At 40.1% G+C, this 26457-nt stretch overlaps 1 protein-coding gene across 1 annotated transcript in view; it reads right to left on the minus strand.

Annotated features, from left to right (window-relative positions):
- pemt (phosphatidylethanolamine N-methyltransferase) overlaps positions 1-24656 on the minus strand; it is a 64116-nt gene extending 39460 nt beyond the window's left edge. Inside the window, exons 1-2 of the mRNA XM_005807355.2 lie at positions 24417-24656; positions 21909-22016 (exon numbers count right to left, since the gene is read on the minus strand). Of these exons, the coding sequence (XP_005807412.1) occupies positions 21909-22016; positions 24417-24536 (228 nt within the window). The 5' untranslated portion in view covers positions 24537-24656. The remainder of the gene's footprint in view (positions 1-21908; positions 22017-24416) is intronic.
- Between the last annotated feature and the right edge of the window lie 1801 nt (positions 24657-26457).

A 26457-nucleotide genomic window follows, 5' to 3' on the forward strand; every position in this document is an offset into this window, starting at 1 on the left:
AGACGCATCCTGTGGTCGTGGAAAAGACGTTAGTCTGTTTAAGAAGGGTCAAATCATTGGCATGCATCAAGCAGAGAAAACATCTAAGGAGATTGCAGAAACTACTAGAATTGGGTTAAGAACTGTCCAACGCATCATTAAAAACTGGAAGGATGGTGGGGAACCATCGTCTTCCAGGAAGAAATGTGGTCGGAAAAAAATCCTGAATGATCGTGATCGGCAATTACTTAAACGCTTGGTCAAATCAAATCGAAGAAAAACAACAGAAGAACTCAGGAATATGTTTAATTGTGAACGCAAAAGCATTTCCACACGCACAATGCGAAGGGAACTCAAGGGGTTGGGATTGAACAGCTGTGTAGCCGTAAGAAAACCTCTAATCAGTAAGGCTAACCAGAAAAAAGGCTTCAGTTTGCTAGGGAGCATAAAGATTGGACTCTGGAGGAATGGAAGAGGGTCATGTGGTCTGATGAGTCCAGATTTACCCTGTTCCAGAGTGATGGGCGCATCAGGGTAAGAAGAGGGGCAGGTGAAGTGATGCACCAATCATGCCTAGTGCCTACTGTACAAGCCTGTGGGGGTAGTGCTGTGATCTGGGGTTGCTGCAGTTGGTCAGGTCTAGGTTCAGCAACATTGTGTGCCCAAAGAATGAGGTCAGCTGATTACCTGGATATACTGAATGACCAGGTTATTCCATCAATGGATTTTGTCTTCCCAAATGGAATGGGCATATTCCAAGATGACAATGCCAGGATTCATCGGGCTCACATTGTGAAAGAGTGGTTCAGGGAGCATGAGACATCTTCTTCACACATGGATTGGCCACCACAGAGTCCAGACCTTAACCCCATTGAGAATCTTTGGGATGTGCTGGAGAAGGCTTTGCGCAGTGGTCAGACTCTCCCATCATCAATACAAGATCTTGGTGAAAGATTAATGCAACACTGGATGGAAATAAATCTTGTGACACTGCAGAAGCTTATTGAAACAATGCCACAGCGAATACAGGCTGTAATCAAAGCTAAAGGCGGTCCAACAAAATATTAGAGAGTGTGACCATTTTTTGGTGGCGACTTTTTTTTTGGCCAGGCAGTGTATATTCAGAGCAAACTCTGGTCAGACCGGCAGATTGATTGGCATGGCTTTCCTATGGCGGCTGTTGAATCTTAATGTTCATTTCTGTGTAGGTGTTTGTCATTGTGCATCGTTTTGTCCTTTTTGTTATCTTTTTTTTCTTTACTATATTTGTGTAATTAAAATGTTCTGCTTGTGTAAAACATGCCATCCTCTCCGTTTGATAACCTGTCCTCTTGGTGTGGATTTATGTGGGAGTGTGTGGGTGGGTACACAGCCCAGTATACTAAGAATGTGTCTGTCTTTTCAAAAAGCCCATCCCAAAATCTGCTGCGTTCCTGTTGCTATGCATTTCAGAGCTGCCTCTGTGATTTACTCACTCAAACTGACCAAGGAGCTGTTTGTGCCAGCTTTCAGCATTCTGCTTTAGTCTTAGTGTGCTACAGATAAAGGAGCGCAGTGGTGACCAGTTTAATTTTAAATCTAGAGTCTGGAGTTATCAGCAGTGAAATGTGTTTTTACCACTGTTTCTGAACGGTAGCCAGTGTTTTCTGCACTGTGAAGACGACACATGAAAATAGTGTAGAATTAGAAAACCACGCATGGGGTAGTAAGAAGTAGAACTACAATATTCTGACTTGTACTGAAGTGATTAACAATGAAAATAAAAACAAAACTCCATCACCTATAATTCCTTTCATCTCACTTTTTTTAATTTATTATTTTCCCTCAGCTATGGACCACATCTCTGAGGAGAGACGTGGAGGAAATTAGGGGTTGGAAACTCCACACAGCTGCTCTGTCCTTTTGCAATCAGTATAAAATTTAATTTCTAGTCAATCTTATTGAGTAGAAGTTCCCAGTTTCACACAAAAACTCGGACTTTTTGTGTGAAACTGGGAGTCGACTGAAGGGGCGGTCGACTCCCTTCGCAGACTCCTTCCATATATTTATCATCGCTGTAGTCTGCTTTTGTGATTTAAATTTTATTATAAAGGTGTGATTTTAATTTACATTCATATATATTTAATCATGTAGAAACCTATTTTGAAATGGGCAAAAATAAAAAAATCAATTGCTCTTGGGTTCCCCCTGGTGGCAGCGGTAGGTAATGTTTCACCGGTGATTTGAGCTGCTGTTCAATGCGTATTCAAACCTCCAAAGCAGCGGTGGAAGATAAGCAAGCAAACCAATGTCGCAAAAAATAACTTATTCTTCAGGGAGAGAAGAAAAGAGGAAGAATAGAAAAAAGCCAGGATAAAGGTATGTTTGCATGTCTCTCTGTAGAAGAGACAAGAAAATTAGCTTCATAGCTACCTTGAACGTCCTGTTCAACATCCAAACATTTATGCTAGCATCCTTGTATTTGTGTGAAACTGGGTTTGAGTTCATTCTCGAGGTTGGCCGTGTATATATATATATATATATATATATATATATATATATATATATATATATTTTTTTTTTTTTTTGTTTTTTTTTGGCTTCATAATGTTTAAAAATTATAACTTCTCAATGTTTGACATTGTCTAGCAAAATGTTTTTTACATCAGGTCATAGTAGAATGTTCAGTTCCATTGGTAACATTGACATCCGCAGTGATGTCATAACTCTATGATATCACAAAGGAATCTCTCTCTTGACTGTAGCTCACAGACAGTGTTTTCTCAGACCTGTTCCACAGTTCTATCGCGACAGATCACTCTTCAGAGCACTTTCGAAATTAATCCTTTCAGAGAAGCAAGAAGTTACCAGAATATAGATATGAAGCAACAACAGAATACTTGTGAACATGAAGCTTTTCCAGCAGAGCTTTCATGGATTGAAATGATGGAGCAAAACATCCAAGTCGACTACGACGAAATCCTTGTTTTTGACGACGACAGCGAGTCGGAGGATGAATCAGCAGAGATCCAGGGTGAACCAAGTCCTTCCGGCGACTTTGAGAGCCCAAGATCATTGGAAGTCGAGCAGAAAACAACTCCTTCTGCTGGCTTCGAGATCACCCCCTTAGTGGAAGAAGTGGAAGAGACTAGCCAACACGTCATTAATCTCACAAAGCAGGTAGACTATCTTAAAGAAGAACTGCAGAGTAAGATTTTTGAACTCCGTGAGGAAAGAGACAAAAGGATTGCATGTCAGGCTGAAGTGAAATCACAGCAAGAGGAGATTCAAAAGCTCCAAAAAATGTTGGAAAGAGAACGTCATCTGCAAGTGAAACGTGAAGGTGAATCAAAGAGCATTCTTCAACAGCTGGATCACTTCAAGAGGGAGGCAGAAAAATATGAATCCCGCAATAAAGGTCTGATTGAAGTAATGATTGAAGGATACAAAGAGAGACTTAAATTTGAGGAACAGATCAAAACTCACACTGCGCAAGCTTCCAAAATGAAAGAACAGGAGGAAAAAGTGAAATCATTGCAGGGTCAGGTTGCAGACCTGAAGATAAAGTTGAAACTTGCTCTGGAAAACAAGCATCCGAGAGTCTCCACCCAACCAGAGGTCCCCCTGCAAAAAGAAGACTCCCTGCAAACAGAAGAGACCAAGGAAAGACGGACCTCCAATCAATCAGGGAGGTCCGAGGAAAAATGGACCTCCAATCAACCAAGGAGGTCCGAGGAAAGACGGACCTCCAATCCATCAGGGAGGTCCGAGGAGAAGCAGACCTCCAATCAACCGGGGAGGTCCGAGGAAAGACAGACCTCCAATCCATCGGGGAGGTCCGAGGAAAGACGGACCTCCAATCCATCGGGGAGGTCCGAGGAAAGATGGACCTCCAATCAACCAGGGAGGTCCGAGGAGAAGCAGACCTCCAATCAACCAGGGAGGTCCGAGGAGAAGCAGACCTCCAATCAACCGGGGAGGTCCGAGGAAAGATGGACCTCCAATCCATCAGGGAGGTACGAGGAAAGATGGACTTCCAATCAACCAGGGAGGTCCGAGGAGAAGCAGACCTCCAATCAACCAGGGAGGTCCGAGGAAAGATGGACCTCCAATCCATCAGGGAGGTCCGAGGAAAGATGGACCTCCAATCCAACAGGGAGGTCTGAGGAAAGATGGACCTCCAATCCAACAGGGAGGTCTGAGGAAAGACGGACCTCCAATCCAACAGGGAGGTCTGAGGAAAGACGGACCTCCAATCCAACAGGGAGGTCTGAGGAAAGATGGACCTCCAATCCAACAGGGAGGTCTGAGGAAAGATGGACCTCCAATCCAACAGGGAGGTCCGAGGAAAGATGGACCTCCAATCCAACAGGGAGGTCCGAGGAAAGACGGACCTCCAATCCAACAGAGACATCCGAGGAAAGATGGACCTCCAATCAAACATCGAGGTCCATGCGACCAACCTCTACTGGTTGCATGGAGGGGCTTCGTGTTGGCGTTGGCCTGAAGGCCAGTCTAAGCCCGGCTCGGCCTTTACGCCGCCCCACACCCAGGTGGTACTAACCTAGATAACTATCCAATCCCAGGTTTTGCCAACACTGGGCATTATGAAAATTCAATGTTTTTCACAAATTTAGGAAATCAAAACAGACACTGGCAAATAATATTCCTAACTCCAAAGTCAATGGATGAAACACAAGATCAATTTCAGAGTAAAAAAACACCAAAATAACATTATTAAAACTTTCCTATATATAAAAACTGCAGCAGGTAGAATTTCAAAAAAATTAATTGGTCTCTCTAAATTGTCCTAAGGCAGCGCTTCTCAATTCCAGTCCTCAGGCCTCCCTGCTCTGCATGTTTTAGATGTGCCTCTATACCAGAACAGCTGATTCAAATTATTGCATGACCATCAAGTACTGCAGAAGCCTGTTAATCACCCATTATTCAATCCATGCGTGTGGCAGAAGGGAAACACCTAAAACATGCAGGCAGGGAGGGCGTGAGGACTGGAATTGAGAAACACTGTCATAAGGTGTGAATGTGTGTGTGCAAGGATAAATGTGTTAGATGATGATGGATGAATATTTGTTAAAAGTGTCTGACAGTAAAATATGAAACTGAGAATCTGAAAATTCCTCTGACTCTGCTGCTGTCCAGAAATAACCAATCAGAACCAAAAGACAAACTTTTGGTTCTGATTGGTTTCTAATGCGTTGAATATGTTTCAGCACATTCAACACATTAGACTACTAATGTACTGCAGCTATGCAATTGGCAGAAATACAACCTAACATTATATCATCATTATTTATAGAATGATTTAGAAAACAAAATGCTATACAGATTTATCAAAACTATTTCGACCCATATTAGAACTTTGCATTCATTTCCCTTCATTTTAGTTGCTGTGATTTTGCTTAACACAGACATTTTCCCTAATCCTAACCCTATCTAAAACTTAATCCACATTTTACCTCTAAATGTTACCCCTGACTCAAAGCAATGAGTCCATCATATTAGGACCAGGCCTTGGTCCTAATATGATGGAACTAATATGACACTGGACATATAATGGTGTGTTCACACCAAACACGTTTTGAGAGTCAGGCGCATCTGGTTTACATTCAAAGTCGAGGGCCCATGAGGCGTTTGGAGCATTTGACTCGCTCGTCAAGCGAATCCAACATTCCACATAGACTTTGAATGTAAACGACTCACCTGACGCTCAAAACGTGTTTGATGTGAATGCGTCATTAGAATGTTCAGTTCCATTGGCAACAATGACATCCGCAGTGATGTCATAACTCTAACTGCTAACTGTGGAGTAAAAGATGCTTACGAACATCAGACAAAAAGATTTGTTGCACTAAAATTTCCCTTAATTTCAAAAAAATGACATTGATTATCTTACCATGATGTGATTTTCAAATGCAAAACAAGTGTTGCTAACTGTCATGGGGAAAATGATCTGCACCAGGATTTCAGAGTATACTTAGCAGCCAGAAGCTGCTTATCAAATGCACTTGATTCATGGATCACCAGCAAGTGAAATTGATCTTTAAAATGATATACTTAAATTTCCTTATTAATGATATTAATGAAGTCCACAATAAAAGGCAAACATGAAATATAGACGGTATCCAAAATGAAAGGGAGGAGAAAACCTACCCTGGTTTCCTACAACAGCAGGTATTTTGGCAGTCAGATGTGTGTTGACACACAGTTAAGGAGGACAAACCACCAGCCTGAAAAGGGCATTTAGGCTATTTCCAAACAATGCAGATTCAGTTACTTTGTAGTAGCAACTAAGAAGACAGCAGACAGTTATCCAACAAGAGAATGTCCATGCATTCCCAAGGTCAGACCCTTTAAAGCTTGGTTTGCAACAATCCAAAGAGATGCACCTCAGACCTTAACGTGGCATAGTATTTAACATACTAAAGCCTGTAGTTACAAAACTCTGCACTTTGCTTGACAGGACGGTGAGAAAGAAGTATCTTCTCCAAAAAGGAATGGAGTAGCACAAGTTTACAAAGTGTCAACTAGATGAACCAAAGACTTTGGGAACAAGGTTCCATCCCTTGTTCCTGATTTACCTGTTTTCTGCTCCCTGGCTGCCCTGTGAGTTAATCTAATTTTGGTTCTGAACCTCACTTCATGTACCTGGACCCTGATTACTGTCTGATGGACTGTTCTTCCGTTTCTGCCTTTCCTGTTGCTAATCTAGACAATCCATTGACGTTTGGATTGTGGACATTGTAACACCCAATTAGTCCATGGTAAGTGAAGATGATCTGTGTGTCTATATCAACATATCCCTCCTGCTGGTCTCCCCACTCTGATGTCCTCAGTTCTGGTTTCTACCATTTAGAGTACAGTTCTGCGGGTGAAACAATCCCCAGTAAACAAACATACTAATATCCTCTACTGTTACATCCACAAGGATATGACTTTGTTGAGGTCCAAGTCTCCAAAGAGAAACTCGAAGGAAACAACATCTGCTTTGTAATCCATTATTTTCTGTTTGCACATACTGTTTGTCCTCCCAGATACTCACTTCTTGTCTGTTTCATAGAGTCTGATCTGGGATCCAATCTGAAAAAGAAACTGCCTTCCATCTTGCATGTTCTTATCATTGTAAAGAAAAAACAAACAAAAAAACAAAAAAAGGTTTAACCTTTCTTTGGTTGTGGTCTGAATTCTGGGTCTGGCTCATAAATTACCAGTTACCTAATAAAAATACTTGGCTATAACCACAAACACCACATACAAACTGTTAAGCATGGAGGTGGAGGAGTGATGATTTGATCTTATTTTGCAACCAAAGGATCAGGGTAATGTCACTAAGTCAACCAAAAACTTTTCAGAATGCCAATATCTTCTAGAGTCAAATGGGAGGCCTTCAGTCCAACACATTACTGTACATGAACTTGGGGCAAGGGATAGGACAATATTCCCAAACACAGCAGCAAATCAACTACAGAAAGATAACAAAAGAGAAGCACTAAGGAGTTGCAATGGTCTTTCAAAGTCCAGGCTTCAGCTTCGTTGACACTGAGGTGGGATGTAAAGAGACCAATGCAGAAACAAATAACTGTTAATCTCAAGAATTACACACAAACACACACATTAGGAAGAAGATAATGAATAGTTCAGTGGATGCACCGTTTAACAAACCATATTACCTTAAAGAGACAGAGGGGAGGAAAAGGAGAGCAGAGCCCAAATCATTACCAAATACAAAGCCAAGAAAAAACACTGGGCTCTTTGGGTGATTGGTAATACAAAACCTAGTCATACATGGAAGAAAGAGAGCTACTACTGTGATTCATGAATTTTCCTTTTGATGAAATTATTGAAATAACAGAGCAGAACAGACTGAAAGAAAAAAAACAGCAGGGGGCACAGAGAGAAAAATAATGCAAGCATGATAGACAGGAAATAAACAAAATGGAGCAAAAAAAAAAAAAAAAACAAACAGAAAAGGCACAAGGTGAAAATTGCCAAAGATAACTTTTGAGAATACATAATGAAACATTTGAAGCATTAGTAATGTGTTCGGAATAAAGACTTGCTCCTGTAACCTGCTTCTGGAACTGTGCGATGCCAAAAGTGAGTCAGCAGGAAGTGATCTGTTAACAGCCAAACGAGATTAGAGGACTTCTCCAAGTGTGGGCTCTTCTGGATGGCAGAGGTACTTGTTTATCGATGCAGAATCGAGTCCAATTATTTCAGTACTCAAGGCCATGTAATGATGAGCAAAATCAAGTTGTGACAAATTTAGACAAGTCGTAGTCATGCCTCTTATGGTAAGAGACATGATTACAACATGTTTTACTTGTCCAGCACGTCATGTTGCCAAGACGAAGAGGCAGCAGCAAGCCTAGATCATTTAAAGATACAACACAAGAAGAAATGTCTATGAATATGTACATAAGGCTACATGAAGTGTGCACAAATGCTGACTTTAGCTTATGGTTGGCGAGAATCTCGAGTTTCATCTTGATTGTTCTCGTTTATGAAGATAGAGAATATGCAGTTACATCAGATTATTTTACCAGCAGTAAATATACAGTCTGACTATATATATATATATATATATAGTCAGAAAACGTGAACAGTATTCAACATATTGTAGGCAAGTTATAACTGGCCTTGAAATTTTCTGTAACAAACTTTTCTGACCCATAAACACCTTTTGGAGAAGCACTTGTCTAAAAAAACAACAACAGATAATTCTACTATTCGGAAGAATCTCACAATACAATTGCCTAGTCTTTTATACAAAAAAAGACCTTCCTAATAGGAATGTCAAAAGAATCTAACATACCACATATTTTCATTTTTAGTTTTAATAAATTTTCTTCAATATGGCATTCAACATTATTTGGAAATGACAAAAATTTACTTCATAAAAAGAACACTTTGCACTACGAGTGTCATTCTTTCCAGAAATGTTATGCTTATATATTGTATGAAAATGCCAAGTATAAACTAATAAAGCTAATATTTTTTCATAGAATAGCATAGAAACACCCTTTATTGTCCTCCAAAGGGAAATTCAGGTGTAACAGCAGCAACAGATATAAAGGTAGCCTATACATTTTTAAACAGTGCTAAAATCTTTAGCATTTTTGGACGTTCTTCAATCTAACATAAGTTAGTAAGAGCTAAAGTGCATGCTCCATAGCTGCAGGTCGCAAACCCGTGTGGTAAGGTATTACCCCATCTGCATGTGTTCTTCGCACTGGCCATCAAAGTCAAAGGAACAATGTAAATCAACGTAACCAAGCAATACTGTTTGGAAACTCGTGTCTGGAACAATGGCTACAAGAAAGAAATAATCCTGATCTTTTTTAAATATGCGTACACCGTTTATATGCTGCAATTAGGTCCAAACTTCTTTGTACTTCATTGATGTACAAAGAACAAAAACATTTTTACTTTCCTAGTAAAATCATAAAAGTGTGCTGTGCTTTGGCCTTCTGCGACAGCCTGAAATTATTCTAGTACAACCACCTGCCTTCAGAAGACACCTAATATGAGTGAACCTGAATGTATACTCATACTGGACGGAGCATAAAATGTTCCAACCAGACTGAATGGACTCAGAAGAATGGGCTTTGAAAAGACAAAAAGCTAATGTTTTCTGTCTCCACATACCACATACCCCTGAAGGACTGGATGTGTAACTGCAGTAAAAGGTGATTTTACAAAGTATTGACTCAGAGGGGCTGTATACAAATGCACACCACAGGCGAAGAAAAAAAAACTGTTTTAAAAGGTTACGAGTCAGAACATCAAGATCTGACTCTCTAAACAATGGTTAATGGTTTTACACGGCTCTTAGGATTGTGCTTCGGTCCTCACGTGGTACACGACACTGACGTGATGGCACCTGATCATAACACTGCAATCAGAACGCAGGTTATTAGCATCAGACTCTAATGAAAGCGCAGCACCGCGCTGGCTGGCATTCAGAATAGCTACGTGGGGACAAGAAGAAAACAATGTGAACTTTCCCCGAGGCCTTTGGAGGCTCTGTTCAGTCCACGTATGAGTCACATCGCAGCTCACCTACACACAGGTGTACACACTCGCTATTAGCCCACACTGTGCAGGTGTTGCTGAGTTGGGTTAAGCCTGCAGAGAATGCCAAGGCTCACAACAAATAGAGTGCCAAAGCCTTAATTGTGTTGTGAGAGCTCCTGGGGCCTGACTGCAGCACCGGGCCTTTTTTCAATATGAGGTCAATGTGTCACAGCGGCAGTGTGGCACACTGACCTCCTGGCCCTGCTGAGCAGCTGGGCCTAACCCAGATCCACTCTGTTCCCGCCTGTGATTCAGCGCCAGCTCCAGTTGTGCCTTGGATTACAGCTTTTACATAAGACAAACAGGAATCTTCCTTTTAGAGGGAAGAATTTACTTTTATTTCAACATGTTTGACTGTATTTCCACTACTGGATAGCATTTACGTCAATGTGAAAAGATTTAAAAAAGAAATCACATAGTGGCCGCCAAGGGTATGGTATGTCCTGATCTGTTACCAAAGAGAAGAACTCAAAGACCTTGCTGTGTATTTGTTCCCTGTGCTACACTGTGTTCAGAGCCAATGAAAAGTATACCACATTATTAAAGAACATGCGAGAAGTCCTTTTTCCCTATTTGACGAATCAAATGCAACACAAGTGGAACATTTAAAGCCTTCACAGGGTTCTAATTCATAAAATGAACAACTGATTGAGAAAAAAAAACAACACAAAGAAAGAATTCATACCTTTTTGGCCACGTTACAACTCTGAGACGTCGCTCCCTCTCCATTCATTTCCTATGAAGTTGCGCGGTGGGGCGACAATTGCTTGCCGAGCGACCGGTGAAACGTCGAGTTCATACACGTATGGGTGCAAACGCAGGCTAGCGACGTAAAACAAAATTGGAAAATATTGAACTTTTGTCCTGTTGTAGCTATCACATCTAAGTTTGTTGGATTCACTTCTGAGTGGTGGAAAACCTTTGCCTTTTCGTTGTCGTTCGTCGCTCCCCAGTGTGTCTAGTTTAGGCCTGTCACGATAGCAAATTTTGCTGAGCGATTAATTGTCTCAAAAAACTATTGCGATAAACGATAATATTGTCTGAAGACCTTTTTACACTGATTTAATGGAAATGACGTAATAATGCATGTGATTTCCTGCCAAAGATAGATACACTTTATTTTCAAAAGAACACTAAACACTGAAACTGATAAACAAAATAAACAAAACAACCAAAAACAAAATGGATTCTCAGTCTCCATTAACAAAAAATGTACTTGATAAAAACTAAACAACATAAAGCCAAAGTGTAAATAAATACTGCATTCAATCAAAAGAGTGCAGATTATGAAGTCTGTATATTATGTTGCCCTTCAGTAATAATTAGATTTAAATAGAGAAGATGAGAACATTGACTACCTGATGCAATAATTCACACTACATGATTTTTTGCTCCTATTTTTCCCCTTACAACAATCTTAAAACGTTGGTCTTTCTAAGATTGTGTGGTGTGTTACGGTAGATCCTCGTTGCCGCTCCGATCTAAATCAGGGTTTTTCCCCGACTGGGAGCTTAACGCAGCCTGTTGAATGTGACAGGTAGCCAATCAGAAAGCGCGGATTCTCCTCCGTGTTTTCTGATGGGAAATTACGTCAGGGAATCCCAAACAGCTGACACGGGCAACCCGAAGTCCAGCGGACATTGGAGATGATATGTGGAAACAACATTAATGTTTATTCAACATGCAAAGAATATAGAAATGACAAAGGGAGGAGTTGGAGCGAAATTGCTGCCGCAGTTGATAAACCCGGTAACTTTTCAGCTGTTCTTCGTTAACGTGCCGTAAACAGGTTCTAATGATTTTCATTCAGTCAGGACTTTACGCTGACACTAGCCACATGCACTGCAGGTAGATTGTAGTAAAGCATTGATTAATGCCTGGTTTTAAAATTAGTTCACTGGACTTGTAGCCATTATTTTGTGCCCATTGTTGGACACCACACGGCAGGACCGAACCCGATCGAACCGTTATAACTAGGATTTCTGTCGGCTAATGTGTGGCCTGTCAGGTTTTGAAAATGGGCCGACAATCGGCTGGCAGCTCTAAGATCGTGTTGTGTGTGCTGGACTTTACACTAAGTAAATGAGGAAGGGAGGAGTCAGTGGAGAGCAGCGGAGTTGAGCCTTTTTTCATTCGGTGTCATCAACAGAAAGAGAAAAAGGGCGGAAGAGACGATAGTGCCGATAATTGAAATGACGTCGATAGGCCTAGTCTAGTTCCTACGGTTTCCACTCCTGAGAAGCCACTTGTAAGCCAAAAGGTTTGATTTGGTCTCTTTCTAACCACATCGCCTACTTCCAAATGACTCTTTTTACTTCAAATCTACGCACTACTTTGTGTTGGTGATTAAAAAGAATGGCAAACTGTGCCAAAAAGGTGAAGCAGCCTTCATATCCATTGTATATTTAGACTTTTGCTATAGAAATCGGGATCAGTTGTTTGACAGTTGACAAAGGAAAGGATTGGCCTGTGTGAGTTTGAGCAGCCCAAAGATGAAGTTAAAGCGCCAAGATCTGAGTTATTATGCAAGGCCTGTGTTTGCCTCAAAATGTATAATTTGATAAGACGAGTGACTCACACTTAAGAGCTTTCTACGAAATGGCTCCCAGACATTGTAAGTAGATGTTCATTATTCAGAGAATTTAAATGAGTGAAGCCCTAAAAGCAGCTTATTTATTTAAACACAGCACTTTTGCAAGACATAATTTTCCTAGGGAGCAGGTGGCCTGGAAGAAAAGAAAAAAAGTAAAACCTCCACTAGATGTGAATGTCCTTCAAGCTACAAAGATGCAGGCCTGATTAGTAGACCTGCAGCAACTGTTTGAAATCCTACATTTCCAAATCACAAAGGCTTAATTATGGCCTGAGATTGTGTAACAGATGTTGTATGGAGGATATTTGGTTGATGCAACAAAGACTGGAAAAAGGTGAAAAGGACATCCAGTTAAATCCAAATTTTAATCACTTCAACTTTAACAAATTACAATATAGAACATGAATTCAGGTAAATATTATTCCAGAGGGAATTTTTATCCACTTTTTTTCTGTGTACGAACAGTTATTTGAAATTTTACAGGTTTTATGTAACACTCCTTCCACCTCCACCTGCCGATTCATGACTGACTTTTGAAAGGTTGAACTTTATGTCAAAAGCGAACATTTGACACCTGCAGATTGTAACTCCAAGACTATGATTCCTGATGGATGGCTTCAAGTTGAAAGCGACAGTGTTAACACACACACACAACCACATACACACACAAAAAGTCGCCACAGAAAAACTAAGCTCAGAAACAGCAAGAACCGTATTTTCCGGACTATAGAGCGCACCATACTATAAGCCGCACCTACAATTTTTTTTTTTAAAAACTGGAAACTTACATATATAAGCCGCATCGGGCTATAAGCCATAGTATCTCCGCCGCTCTCTTGATAAAAGCTTCCAGGCAGAATTAAAAAGCAGAGAAATTGGCCGTGCAAAAGATGTTTATAGATTACATAAGTAGTAGTTTTATCAATTGATGTTGTGTCAAAATAAAATCAGGAGTTTAATTAGAGGAGCTCTTAGTTGTTAAATGTTAATGAACTGCATTTCAGTCCAAATTTCACCCAATTCATTCGCAATCTGTCAGCAGAGACAAAGATATGTGAAGCAGAGCGGCTGGCTTTAGAAACCTGTTTCTAAGCTTTCTTCTCGTCTTTCTTCAGAGGCTCCTTTCTTACAACATGTTAAAAGCTTTATAATTAGTACATTTTATGTTACTTGTTGTGCAATGTGACCTAAATCTGCTATGACCTGCTTCTGCACATCTGAGCTCACAGATAGAGTTAAAATACCTTTAGGTAAGGAGAATACAATGAGTTTCTGCCACTAAGTAGGTAAGATACAGACACATTACAGGTCTGATGTACACTGAAATATAATCATAAACATGGCAGTATACATGTAAATAATTGTCCTGCTGCATTTAGGGTTAAATTAGGGCGTGACAGCGATCTGCCTAATTCCTGTTGAGAGAGCTACAATAATTCAACCGGAAAGTTATAAAAGAATTACTGTGACCAAGTCACACCATTTTCTTTTACTGAAAAAACAAACCACTGAAAGTTATACAGTTTTTAAATCAATCTGTTGGGTCTTTTTATCACTGCGGGTGGTTGCGGTCAGTTTCAGGGCCTCGCTGTGAGAAACCACAGTTGGTAAATACAAAATGAGCGCGTCCAACTGGTTGTGATCACATCACACAGGGGAGCAGGAAGCTCCTGTTACAAACAAACACTAGCAGAGACCCTTACCTAATCGCCGATTAAAGTTTCAGCCAAGTTTTGAGGAAATTTTGCAGAAATGTTAGCTAAATATGTGCGGTGTAGTTCTTTTATTAATTTTTTTCTTAGGAAACAATCAAAGCCAAAACCACTCGAAAAGGAAAGTCAATCTTTGACCAGCCCCCATAATAATAATAACTAGAAAAACAAAATTTCTGAAGAAATTTAGCCGGGGCCTGCCAAGGCGCGCCCGTCGGGCTTGGGCCCGGCGTCGTCACGCCACAAATTGGCGTCGACGCTAAAGAACGCCGCAACGTAATCAGTGGCACGCGGAGAACCACAAGAACGTTAAGCGAGGCGGACGTGCACCATTCAGTACGATTTAAAATGTTGTCAAGGCTTTTATTTTGGAAGTTTTGTTAAACTTCATTTCAAAGGGCCAAACTAATCCCATGCGTAATAGTCCTTGGGTTAAAATAGTTATATAATGCTCAAAACACAAGTAGCTGATGTAAAAATATTCAAGGCTTTTATTTTGAAATTTTCAGTATGCTCCATTTTAAAGTTCCGAACTAATCCCATGTGTAACAGTGCTTTGGATGAAAAAGTCATATACGGCCAAAAAAAGCAATTACGTCATGTAAAATATTCAAGGCTTTTATTTTGAAATTTTCAGTATGCTTAATTTTAAAGTTCCAAACTAATCCCATGTGTAACAGTGCTTTGGATGAAAAAGTCACATAAAGCCAAAAACAGCAATTACCTGATGTAAAAATATTCAAGGCTTTTATTTTGAAATTATTATTAAGCTCCATTTTAAAGTTCCGAACTAATCCCATGTGTAACATTGCTTTGGATGAAAAAGTCATATACGGCCAAAAAGAGCAATTACGTCATGTAAAATATTCAAGGCTTTTATTTTGAAATTTTCAGTATGCTTAATTTTAAAGTTCCAAAATAATCCCATGTGTAACAGTTACTGAGTTAAATCAGTTATATACAGCCCGTAGCAGCAAGTAGTTCTAAAGGCCAGTTCTCAGTCCTGATCTGTTTCAACTGAGGATAGATAGAACTACAGCGATGCGTATTTGTAGTCCAAATCAGCAGCCAACAGCCTCTTGAGTTCCGTTGCCATGGTAAATAATGGTCTCAGCAGGTGTGAGCTGTGAGTCATACATGCTCAAACACACAATTGTGTGTTTGAGCCAACACGGTTTACTGAAAAAAAGCATTGGAAACAAATCCTTCTTGTTCGGGAACCGTAATACATATTCGAAAAGCGTTTCGAGCGTATGAGAGGCCTATGTGTCTTCTGCGATAGTCCCGAGATTCATATCTGTACCTCACTCAGAGCATTTACAGTGATGAGAGAAAGAAATGTTGTGCCCAGATCTGAAATTCTATTCAAATACATGGGAGAGAGCCTCAGACAGCCTCAGAAAATCCTGTCGCATGACTTTGCTCTGAAGCACCGTGACAGAAAACCGTACGGTCTAGATAAATTTCGAAAACATTTTACCGGAGCAGACAGGCGTATCAATGTCAGGACCGATTGTGATACTAATCGTGCGATATTTGTGGGCGTGATGGCGATTTCAAAAATGATTTGGGCTGAAAAAGTTGTCTTCATCTCTCACTCTAAGCAGCCAGAGACGCACTCTAACTTTAGGAAAAATGAGAAACTTTGGGTCGCTTAGAGGCAAATTGTGGACAAACCGTAACTGGTATCGACGAGCCGTCTTCACTTTCGAAGAGATCACAGACGTATCTACAAAATGAAATTTGAATGGCATTTCTAGGTGAATTTGTGACGACACAGAAAATCCTCAAAAATAGGGTATTTCTAGGATTTTTCCCATTGACTTATAATGGGGTTTTTTTCGTAGTTTTTTGCGAATTATGTCGCCACGTTAAGCCCAAATCCCACCAGAAGTAATAGCTGGAATAGCGTGAATTTTCTGCAGGTTTTGATACCTCATTTGTAGGTGTGCACCAAGCGGTATGAGCCGCATTAACGGTTACGGAAGAAAAATAAAGAATAAAGAAACACTTTCTCCGACAATAGCAATAGGTTCCTGCCATTGCTTTGCATGGCAGGCCCCAATAATAATATCACACATGATAGTCTCGGTTCGATTGGGGACCAAAATTGCAACATGTTACATTTTCAGCTGGTGAGAGACCCTTTGAGGAACCTGATCCCTCTCCTCGCCTGTGATGGCACAGCACCAAGAACCACTGAAGGAGACAATGAGTGCAATTTCCTTCTTCACAAAATGTAAATAAAAATGGAGTGGTGTGAGATTTTATAAGCTGTAAGATCTCTCTTTTCTCTTTGGTAAAAGACCACAAGCCATTTCTCCTGCTAGCGCTTGTTTTGGTTGTATTTACTCAGAATGCACTGCGCTTTTGTGCGCTTACTTCTTTTGGAGCAGTTTCCGGACCATTGTATCCACACATGCATTTGAACAGAGCCAGAGTTCACTTCAACCCAAGTTTGTAGGCAGACCAGAGCTCACTTTTTTGGTCCACATCAGAGTTCACTTACGCATTCACAAAGAGTCCAGGGAACCAAAAATAGACTAAACTCAGTCCAAACGAAAAAAACAGCACGGTCAAGGCAGGGCTTGCTGTGAACAGTCCAGTGGGCAGTTCGGTGGGCGTCGTCGGCTCAGGAGGCGGACCCCTAGGGGAAGGTCCGGCGGGCGATGATGAAGCAGCTCGGGTCTAGGACGCCGGCAGACCACTGGAGGCGGGTCCAGGGGGGGTCGGCGGAGCAGTCCGGGCCTCAGATGGCGGACTGGAGGTTGCAGGAACCCGGCAGAGGGCTTGATGGGGGCCCTGGGAGGCGGAGACTCGGAAGTAGCACTGGGAGAAGGAGACTCGGAGGGAGAACTGGGAGAAGGGGGTAACTAGGAGTCACTAGGTGGCCCACTCACTGGGGCTAAGAACCCACTCACTGGGGCAGATTACACCACCAGCCGTGCCGCCTGTAAGGCCAGGTGCCAACTTGGCTGCCTGGAACCCCATGACCATTGGGACTGTGGCTGGAGGCGGGCTGGCAGAGGTGGCTGAAGGAGGTGCTGGTCTCGGAGATGGCGGAGACAATGCTGCAGCGGCAACGAGGGGAGCCGAGTCGGCAGCGGCGAGAGGCATAGTGTCTGCAGCACTGGCGGCGAGAGGCGCAGGAGATGTGACTGGAGCTTTGGCTGGAGATGGTGCTGCTCCCGGAGATGACGGAGAGGCTGGAGCTGGGGTGGTGGAGCGGAAGAAAGGAATATCGGATTTTGGATATTCCAGCTAAAGCTGTCTGGCGTTCCCACTCTGCCTCCTGCTGCAGCTCCACCAACCCCATGGACGGGAGATGGGTGGATCAGTCCTCCAGCACCAGGAGAAGCTTTATGGCGACCCCGAGGCATCTGTACGCAAAATACAGTTCCGCTACGGTCTCTACAAAGTCTTTTATGGTTGATTTTAGTTCATTTAAACGAGCAGGGTCCATGTTGATGTTATTTCCGTTTGGCGTACCTCACCGTAGTCACTTGTGGTCGGGTCCCTCTGTCACAATATGCGGTGTGGGGTGGTGAGGCAGACGCTGAGGACCCAGGTTGAAATGAAGAAATGAAGATTTTAATGATGAATTCCAGAAATATAAAGTCCAATAATTCAGGCAGCACAGAGAGAGAACGGAAAGCGAAGGCTCCTCAACTGGTAGCAACTGGAAAACACGATACACAAAACAAACAAGACCATCTGACTAGACACGACTAGAGGTAAGACCAGACAGTTTTGACAAGGACCCAACAGAGAACAAGAAACTCAGGTGGGTATAAATACACAGAGGGTAATCAGGGAACGAGACATACCTGGGAACAATCAAGGGGTAGACAGGACAACACGGAGACTCAATTAACTGAAAACGACACACAAAAACCTAACTTAACAACACAGAGAAAAACCAAATCCTTACACCTAATGGGGGTACTCAAGAGGAATCTTTCTCTAACACTAAAATCCCCTCAGTTGAGTCCTTCTGATGCTTAGAGCAGCGACTCTGACCTCCCCACTGCCGACCTCCCCATGAAGCTCCTCTCCCTATCTCTTAGGCTGAGAAGAAGCCACGGACTCACCTAGTAGTAAACTAAAAATGTTTGTCTGCTGATTCTTCAGGGTTAAGACACCTGCCCTAATCAACACAAAATGGGTCAGCGAACACAAAACTGACCTTCTTCCATAAACATGTCAGTCACCAAACCTAATCCTAAAGAGCACAACTAGAGCCAAGAGGCTAGATGGCTGTAACCTTGAAAAGGGTTGTAGGATAACATGAAGGTAGACCCCCATTGGCTGCTGAAAGTATTGACAGTAAGGATATCAAGTCTGGTTCCAATGGTGATTTTGAAATTTTCTATATATTAATAAATATGTACAGCACCTATATATTTCTTGACAAGGGATTTATCTCTTCTGGATAAGTATTCTCAAATTTCAAAAAGGCTCAAAGATCCATTTATAACCGTCATGTGTGAACATGTTTCATCGCTTCTTCAAGTCTTTGGTTGTATAACCCTTATTATGTCCATTTACGCCCATGCATACTCTGTTTCTGCACAATGTAGAAAAAAGGAGCAATTAGAGTAATGTGCAAGGCCAAAAGCTCTCCAGCCCCATTCTCTCTCCTCATTGGCTCATTGTAGATAATGGTGGGCTGACTCAGCGGACTGCGAGTAATCACTAAAAGGTACATCAAATGACCACTTTTGAATGAATCGGCTCTTAAAGGGGGTGAAACTGGGTTTAAAAGAACTTGGCAAATTACTGTCATGTCAGCCAGCGACCCCCATGGAAAAGAAAATATCGGTTCAAGAGCTCATTAAATAATTCGCTTGTAATTATGACTCAGTAAGAGGCGAGTTACGAATCATTTGAGAATAATCAAACCACAGCACACCTTCTTAACCTCACGTTAGGCTTGATTTTTTCTGAAATCTTCTCCCCTCTCATCAGTGTTTAAGCACATTATTTCTGCTCTCTTTTATTAATTAGCAATGGGAGTACGGTATACACAGCATGTGTGCTAAATTTAAGAACCGGAACAATTAATGCCTTACATGTGGAGTGGTTTATTTTGCCTTCATGACTGTCTAAGTTAGGAAGTTGTTAGCAATTTTGTGTGATTTGCTCACTAGCGGACTTGTACTGTACTTGAAAAGTAGTTGCTGTTCAGCAAAAGGCCTCAAATCGCAATTGACATCTTAATGTCTGTGAACATTTAAACATCCGGTAAAGGTCTGCTCAGACACAGTATTTGGTAAGAAAATCTAAAACTAATCTACGCAAGCAAATAGAACTGCTAATGACTGTGCTTGTGCTTGTAATTTCAATGGCTGAGATGCAAAAAGACTCCCAAAAAAGAGTGATGGAAGAGAAGGACAGTAACCGATATTGTCATCTCAATATTCTGAATGGTATTGCAATGAAATGTTCCCCAGTATAGTTCAGCTCTACTAAAAAAGGGTTAAAAAAAGCCATTCCTAAGGATTTGAGACTCCATAGAAAGCTAAGCCAATAGCTAAATAAAGGTTCTGGCCTAGTCAAAGTACATCAATTGGATATTTTTTTCCCCTCATTAGTAAAATCAGAATTTCAAAACTCCATTTCATGTTTGCAGTCATACTTTTTGCAGCCCTTTGTTTAATGTATTGAAGGTATTAAATGAAAAAAAGATTTTTTTTAAAAAAAGAGTTATTTAAACGACACTCTAATCATATTATCCTAAACATGAATCCGTAAATCCAGAATCAGTCTTGGGAATTAAAAAAAGTTCAAATTTTTATAATATTTGCAAAAGATTGTGGAAACAAAAAAAATTAATAAAATAGAAAAAGAGCCGGTAAGGGTAGTTTAGCAACTCTAACTGATCATGAGGTCGGATTTATCAAATGTATTTTTCACAGACTGCCTTGATTCAAAATGCTGCCAAACCAGAAGTAAACCATCTTCATCTGTTTCCCCACAATAATGCAACGTCTACAGCCCTATAACTATAACTTACTATAGCTAAAAACAAAACCAATGACTCGACTCGGTTGGTCGTGTTTTGTCAAACCAACGAAAGAAAATCACGAGTCTTATGACTGCTACCACTTGTAAAAAGTATTTTTACGTAGAGTAAAAATATTGCCGTTTGATTTCTGGTAGGAAAGGTCAGGGGTTTTTAAAAGCCGAGTCGTTTATCACAGAGAGAGCCTGCTCAGCACCAGCAATTTTCAATCAGCAGGATTTCGTTTCGAAAGGCTTTTTTGTCTCGATTTGCCTCAGATCTAAACTGGCTCCTTTAAAAAAAGGACAATAAGTACACAGAGGCATGCACATTCAAACAGAATAGATAAAATCCTATATAATCCTACCTTTACAGGCATTTTCACTTTAATATGTGCAATGCCTACAGAAGTTTCCACATTTTGCCATTTTACATACTTCAACATCTTTTTTTCAACTTAATATGAAATTAGTGTAAACTGTGTACAAATAGAAAAAAAGTAATGGAAACCCCCAGCAGTGAATAACAGCTGAAATCAGCAAATACGTCCAATTCCCCTTAATAAATTATTGTAACTGCCAATTTTATTAGTTCAACCACCTAATTTACCTTAAATTATCTTCGTAAAACAGAAGACATTAAAAAGATACAGAAACATTAAAAATGAGAGCCTTGCGGCTAGGAGTTTCACCTTCCAAAAGGACAACCACCATGATTTATCAGATGCTGTGTTTCTATCCCATAAGTTCCATAAATTATTTTTTAAAATTTGTGGTTGTGGAACAAAAGGTTCAAGTTTGTCAAAAGTTTTTCCAGAGGAGATGTACTGATTTACTGGGTAGAAAGAGAAAACTCAACAACAACATGCCATAATATTTAGATAACGACTTGCTACTAACTTGACTAAAGATTAGGGCGATGGTTAGGAGGCTTCCTCCTGTCAAGTCATCATGGTTAAATCCTAAAGTAACAGAGCAGACATACAAAAAGCATGCAACAGCCATTTTAAGAAGAGCTTGATACCAACTACGATTGTAACAAACGATTGGTGTGAAGGGCATAAATAGCTTTTGACATTCACTTTTCAGTAAAATATAAATAAAAAAAGATAATGTTACATTGTTACATATTTTATTTAAAAATTTGTGGATGTTTTGTTTTTTCTATATGATTGTATTTCATAAAAGTATGATCAACTGAAGAAGGATTGTATCATTGAAATATATTTTTATACTACTTGGGTGGAGGTTTTATTTAATTTTTTTTAAAATACATTTAATTCTGTACAGTATAGTATGTACTTGTTAAATATAAGCTGTGCTCATCACAAGTTGGTGAATTTGTGAAAACATTAATGTTCTTCTGTCTTACCTATTTTTTCTACAAAACAATGTTTGTATATAGAAGAAATATCATTAGCATGAGATTGGGATTGCACTGTAACACAGTTCTGATTTATTTTTTTTATTTTTTTGCTACTTATTATAAACAGGTACGTACATTAGAACTTTCTCCTTAAGCTTTAACATCGACAACAAATTCTTACCACATTCCAGAAGAGAGGGTTGAACATGATGGCAATCACTGCGATGGAAAGGTTTGGGTCATGAAAGTTAATGTGTCTTATGAATTCTTCAATCGGCATCAAGTCCATCTGAAAAAGCAAAACACAAATAACGAAATCATAAAAAGGGACCAAACATTTTTTTTTCTTTTTTAACCATGGAACAAATGGGTAGATGTAGCTTAATGCCGTTACTAGAAATTAAGCAGCTGGTAGAAGCTGGTAATGCCAGCTGCTAGAAACCTCGGTGGCCATTTACTTAATGCCATGATTTTTCCCCATTGCACTTTATTAATTCAAGGCAACGTTTATTTGCGTAGCCCCGTTTACACACAAGGCTCTTCAATTTGCCTTGCATAAAGGAAGAGGATGTGGAACAGGACACATATTACAGTTTTGGGACAGGACAAGTACATTTTCTTCCATTACAAAAGCCTAATGGAACCTTAACAGATGTACAAAGCTACAATTTAACTTAAAAGGATAAGATAAACCTGCCAATTTTTACCTGCTGACAGTTGCTTTTGCTTAATGAATATATTTTTCCCTAAAGCCCTTGATTCATTAGTTAACTTCATTAAAGACGAATTTGATTGCTACATGTTTTAAAGAGAAAAATGAATGCTAACCCACTGAGTAATGTTAAGGCAAAATACTTTCCACTTGTCTGATTTAGACTTTCCATCTGATGCCTCGTTTCCACTAAGCAGTATGGCACAGGTCAGTGACCTACATGGACCTACAATTGAAGGTCCATGCAGGACAATGGCACGGTATGTTTATTCATATTCTCAGTTAATACAACAAATGTTCATTCAGTGACAATATCTCAGTCTTGGCCTTTAACTAGCAATCTTGCCTTGGCCCAGCAAGGATAAGTGGGTGTGGACCACTGGATGGAAGCTTGAAAGGCATAAATGCTCCAAATTTAAAGTTGGATTTTCTAAATCAAACTCATTTGCAACATTTTGCTGCAATAGGCCAAGAAGAAAAGAGGAAGAAATTATTTCTGTATCGTTTAAAATGACCTATAATAATAGGGTGATCAAATTAGCTCGTCTAACTAATGAGAGTCGGGGCTACATAAAGGATGATCTACTGTTGAGACAAAGTGAGAACAAAAACATAAAGTGCTTCAGGTTGAGTGTAGTGGCTTTGGCTCCAGGGTGAATCATGTTTTACTGCACAATGTCGGGGAAAGAAGAGCAGCACCATCAAAGCTACTGCAAGCTCAACAAGGACTTGTAATTTCTCCCTGGCATGACTGAATACAAAAAAGGAACTGATGAGTTAAAAGCCACCAGGATGTTTACTAAAAGGGGGAAAAACTGAACCGATTGTGGTTTCTTCTTTGATTCTGAGTTTGTGGAGAATGTCACTGAAATTAGCGCTAAAAGCTACACAATAAAAAGCTCTATGATGACATCAAGTAAAATCTGTGATTTTGCCTGATTTAACATGCAGCAAGTAGGAAAGTAAATGAGAAAAAAACCCTGAAATACTTTAAAGCTCAAGTAAATAATCGCAATTGTCCAATTAATCAAGCTAAAAAATAACCTTGCAGGGCAAAAAGTTGTGTTAAATAGTTTAGTCCTATCAATAACTAACAGTTTTACATAAATGCCCCTTTTTTAAATACAGTTTCAATGTTGTCAAGTAAAATGAAGCCAATACAAAGCCATTCTGAGGCAAAGATGTAGTAAGAAGCTCCTTAGGATCCACGCCACCAGATGGGACCCAAGAGCACTAAAACTGCCAAAGATGTAAAATTTACATGTATATTTTTGCATTAGTAAAAAAAAAAAATCTGGTGCAGCTGGAGCTGTCTGTTTGATCATTTCAAACTCCTAATAAGCCAAAGCGACATTTTTAACTCTAAGCTCAATTTAGACAAAAACAAAAAAAATTACTTTAAATAATTCATATTATTAACATTAGAAAAGGTAGAAATAGCTACATTTGATAGTCATATTTCCAATTTACTGGCCTTTTCAGACAAGAAGTTTTTAAATCTCTTTATCATGACCCAGGGTCACTGGATAAATAGTCGTTTTCAAGGTCTGAAATTCTTCAATGTTACTTCTTGGCCATTTTTGCATAAAACCTTCAGTACAGGCCTACTAACGCTTGTGCAGTGTTCTCTCAGACAACAGTTCAGGGAAGAGAAAACAGAACATTAAAAAGAGCAAAACATATAAAATATACAAGCACTACCGAAGAACAGTAGAATATGATAACTGCATATATTGCCCAGACAGAATATTGCACATTTTACAGAAGGGTGAAACCTGCTTCACAAATGGTGATATGTCACATTAAATATAACAATGCGGGAGTATCATTATTGCACATGTTTGAAATGAGTGTGAAAGCGGTCAAGCTTGTTTTCAGAATCATGCTTTTATTTTGGAAAGGGCCTCCCACCCGCTGTGTTCCGGTCAGACAAAACTGAAGGCAGTGCCGCGTCTCAGCCTAGCTGCCTAGCTTTACCTTGGAATAGTCGACGTTGTTCAGACCTCCGCAGCAGTCGAGCGGGACCGGCTGGTTGCTCTGTTCGGCAGCAGGTCGTGTTTCCCGCTCAGCAGCAGCAGCAGCGCCGCTGTCGCTCATTCACTCTCCCAGATACGTGGCAGAAAGATAACAAATGTTGCTCAATAAATAGGGGAAGGGTCCAATGTAAGCTGTAAGAACAGGCTCGTGGCCTAGCTGTTACGCTATTCATGTCTAAATAACCTCTAACCCCGCTCGGTGCATTCTGGGTAATGTGGTTCAAATTTATTTTCGTTTTTTTTTCTTAATGCGTTATATATATATATATATATATATATATATATATATATATATATATATATATATATATATATATATATATATATATATATATGCATATGGCCCGATTAAAGCCTGTTTCTTTTTGTACATATTATTGATATTTATTGTAAATTCGAAGAAAACTGAAGAATTCAGGTTGCATTAGGAAACAATGAAAAACTGAAGAAAAATACTTTTAAAAAAATATTTCGGAAAATGGAATAAATCTCATCTATTTCTGGTGAGGAGTAAATTTGGAGACTTTTAAATATTTTCCCACTTAAAGTAGTACATGCATATGTAGCAGACACACGTCATCTGAACAGTGTTCCTTACCCTTTTAAAGAATCTTGGGCCTCAGATATTTTGCGACTGTTAAATCACAGCGAGACTGAAGGAGATGTCTGAGGCCTTCAAAAATAAGATTGTTGCAGCAACTGTGAAGCATAACGTTGGACATTTGGTGATGCAGACCATCTTCTGTGAATTCTACAGTGCATCCAGGGGTGGAAGTTAAACATTTTCTCCACCAGCCACAGGAAGTATACTTAAGTTATATAGTTAACCTTTGCTTCGGATTAAGATGCATCGTCCGAAGTAAATGTGTCACTGTAGACGGAAAATGTTTTACAGTCTCAACCTTCCAGGTCTCAGTCTGCTTTGTTGTTTTCATGACGATGATGATGTGGAGTCACGTCCTACATTTACATTTTCTCCTCTCCTCATTTCTCCATCTTACTCATCCTATTTTTTCTCATCCACTTTTCATGGTTTACCTTCCCGTTTCCGTTGCCATAATTTGTCTTTCCGTCTGTTACCTCACTCCTTTTTCCATCTTTAATGGCATTATTTTTCCTCTCAATTTCCACTTATTTTTCTTCTAACGCTTCATATAAATCATTCCACGTTTTTTTCCCCCCCCAATAAAAATTTATTTGTTGCCTCTTTGTCTTTTCCTCACTGATTATTTCCTGTCTATCACATTAATTGCACACTTGTTGTCAGCTGATATTTTGCTCCAACCTTCCCCCTCTGTTACCCCCTACCATTTGTTTGGAGCGAGTCGGATGAGTAGAAGACACCTCATGTGGAGGCAGGAACAGTGGCAGACTCTGAAACCCTCCTTACATTGTGACCCAGCATAATGTTTGTTCATCAGGGCATCTGATCTGTGAAAAAAGATAGCAAAAAAAAAAAACTAAACAAGGATCACATGAAGATTATGAACATATTTGGAGATTTGGTCTCCTTTCTTTCTTTGGTTCAGCTTGGATGCAAACACATCGGCGACAACAACAACATAAAGAGACATTTTTCCAGTCTTAAACCTGAACGATGCGTTTCTGAGAGCAGATTAGCTTTCGACTTCAAAGGACAAACATTAGTCATGGTGATTACATAATTAAATGCGAGGGGGAACTGTTGAATAAAGAAGAAAAATATGCCTACAATATCGCCTTCCTATAACATCTGAAGTGACCTTACATAGGCCGTGTTTATGCCACTTGATGCCATCAGTGGTGCCCAGAAGAAATTTTCAGAGCAACCCAGGGCCGGCCAAAACCTTTTTGGGGCCCTACGCAGATTTTAAATTCAGGGCCCCCCCCCCATACCAACATGTCAACATCGGATGTTTCATAATAATGGCTATTGATTTTAACCTTACAAGAGTGGCAAACTAGTAAATATGCTCCAATTAATTTGTATGTTGAAAGGCAAG

The sequence above is a fragment of the Xiphophorus maculatus genome, chromosome 10 (genome assembly GCF_002775205.1).
Source record: "Xiphophorus maculatus strain JP 163 A chromosome 10, X_maculatus-5.0-male, whole genome shotgun sequence".
Lineage (NCBI taxonomy): Eukaryota > Metazoa > Chordata > Actinopteri > Cyprinodontiformes > Poeciliidae > Xiphophorus > Xiphophorus maculatus.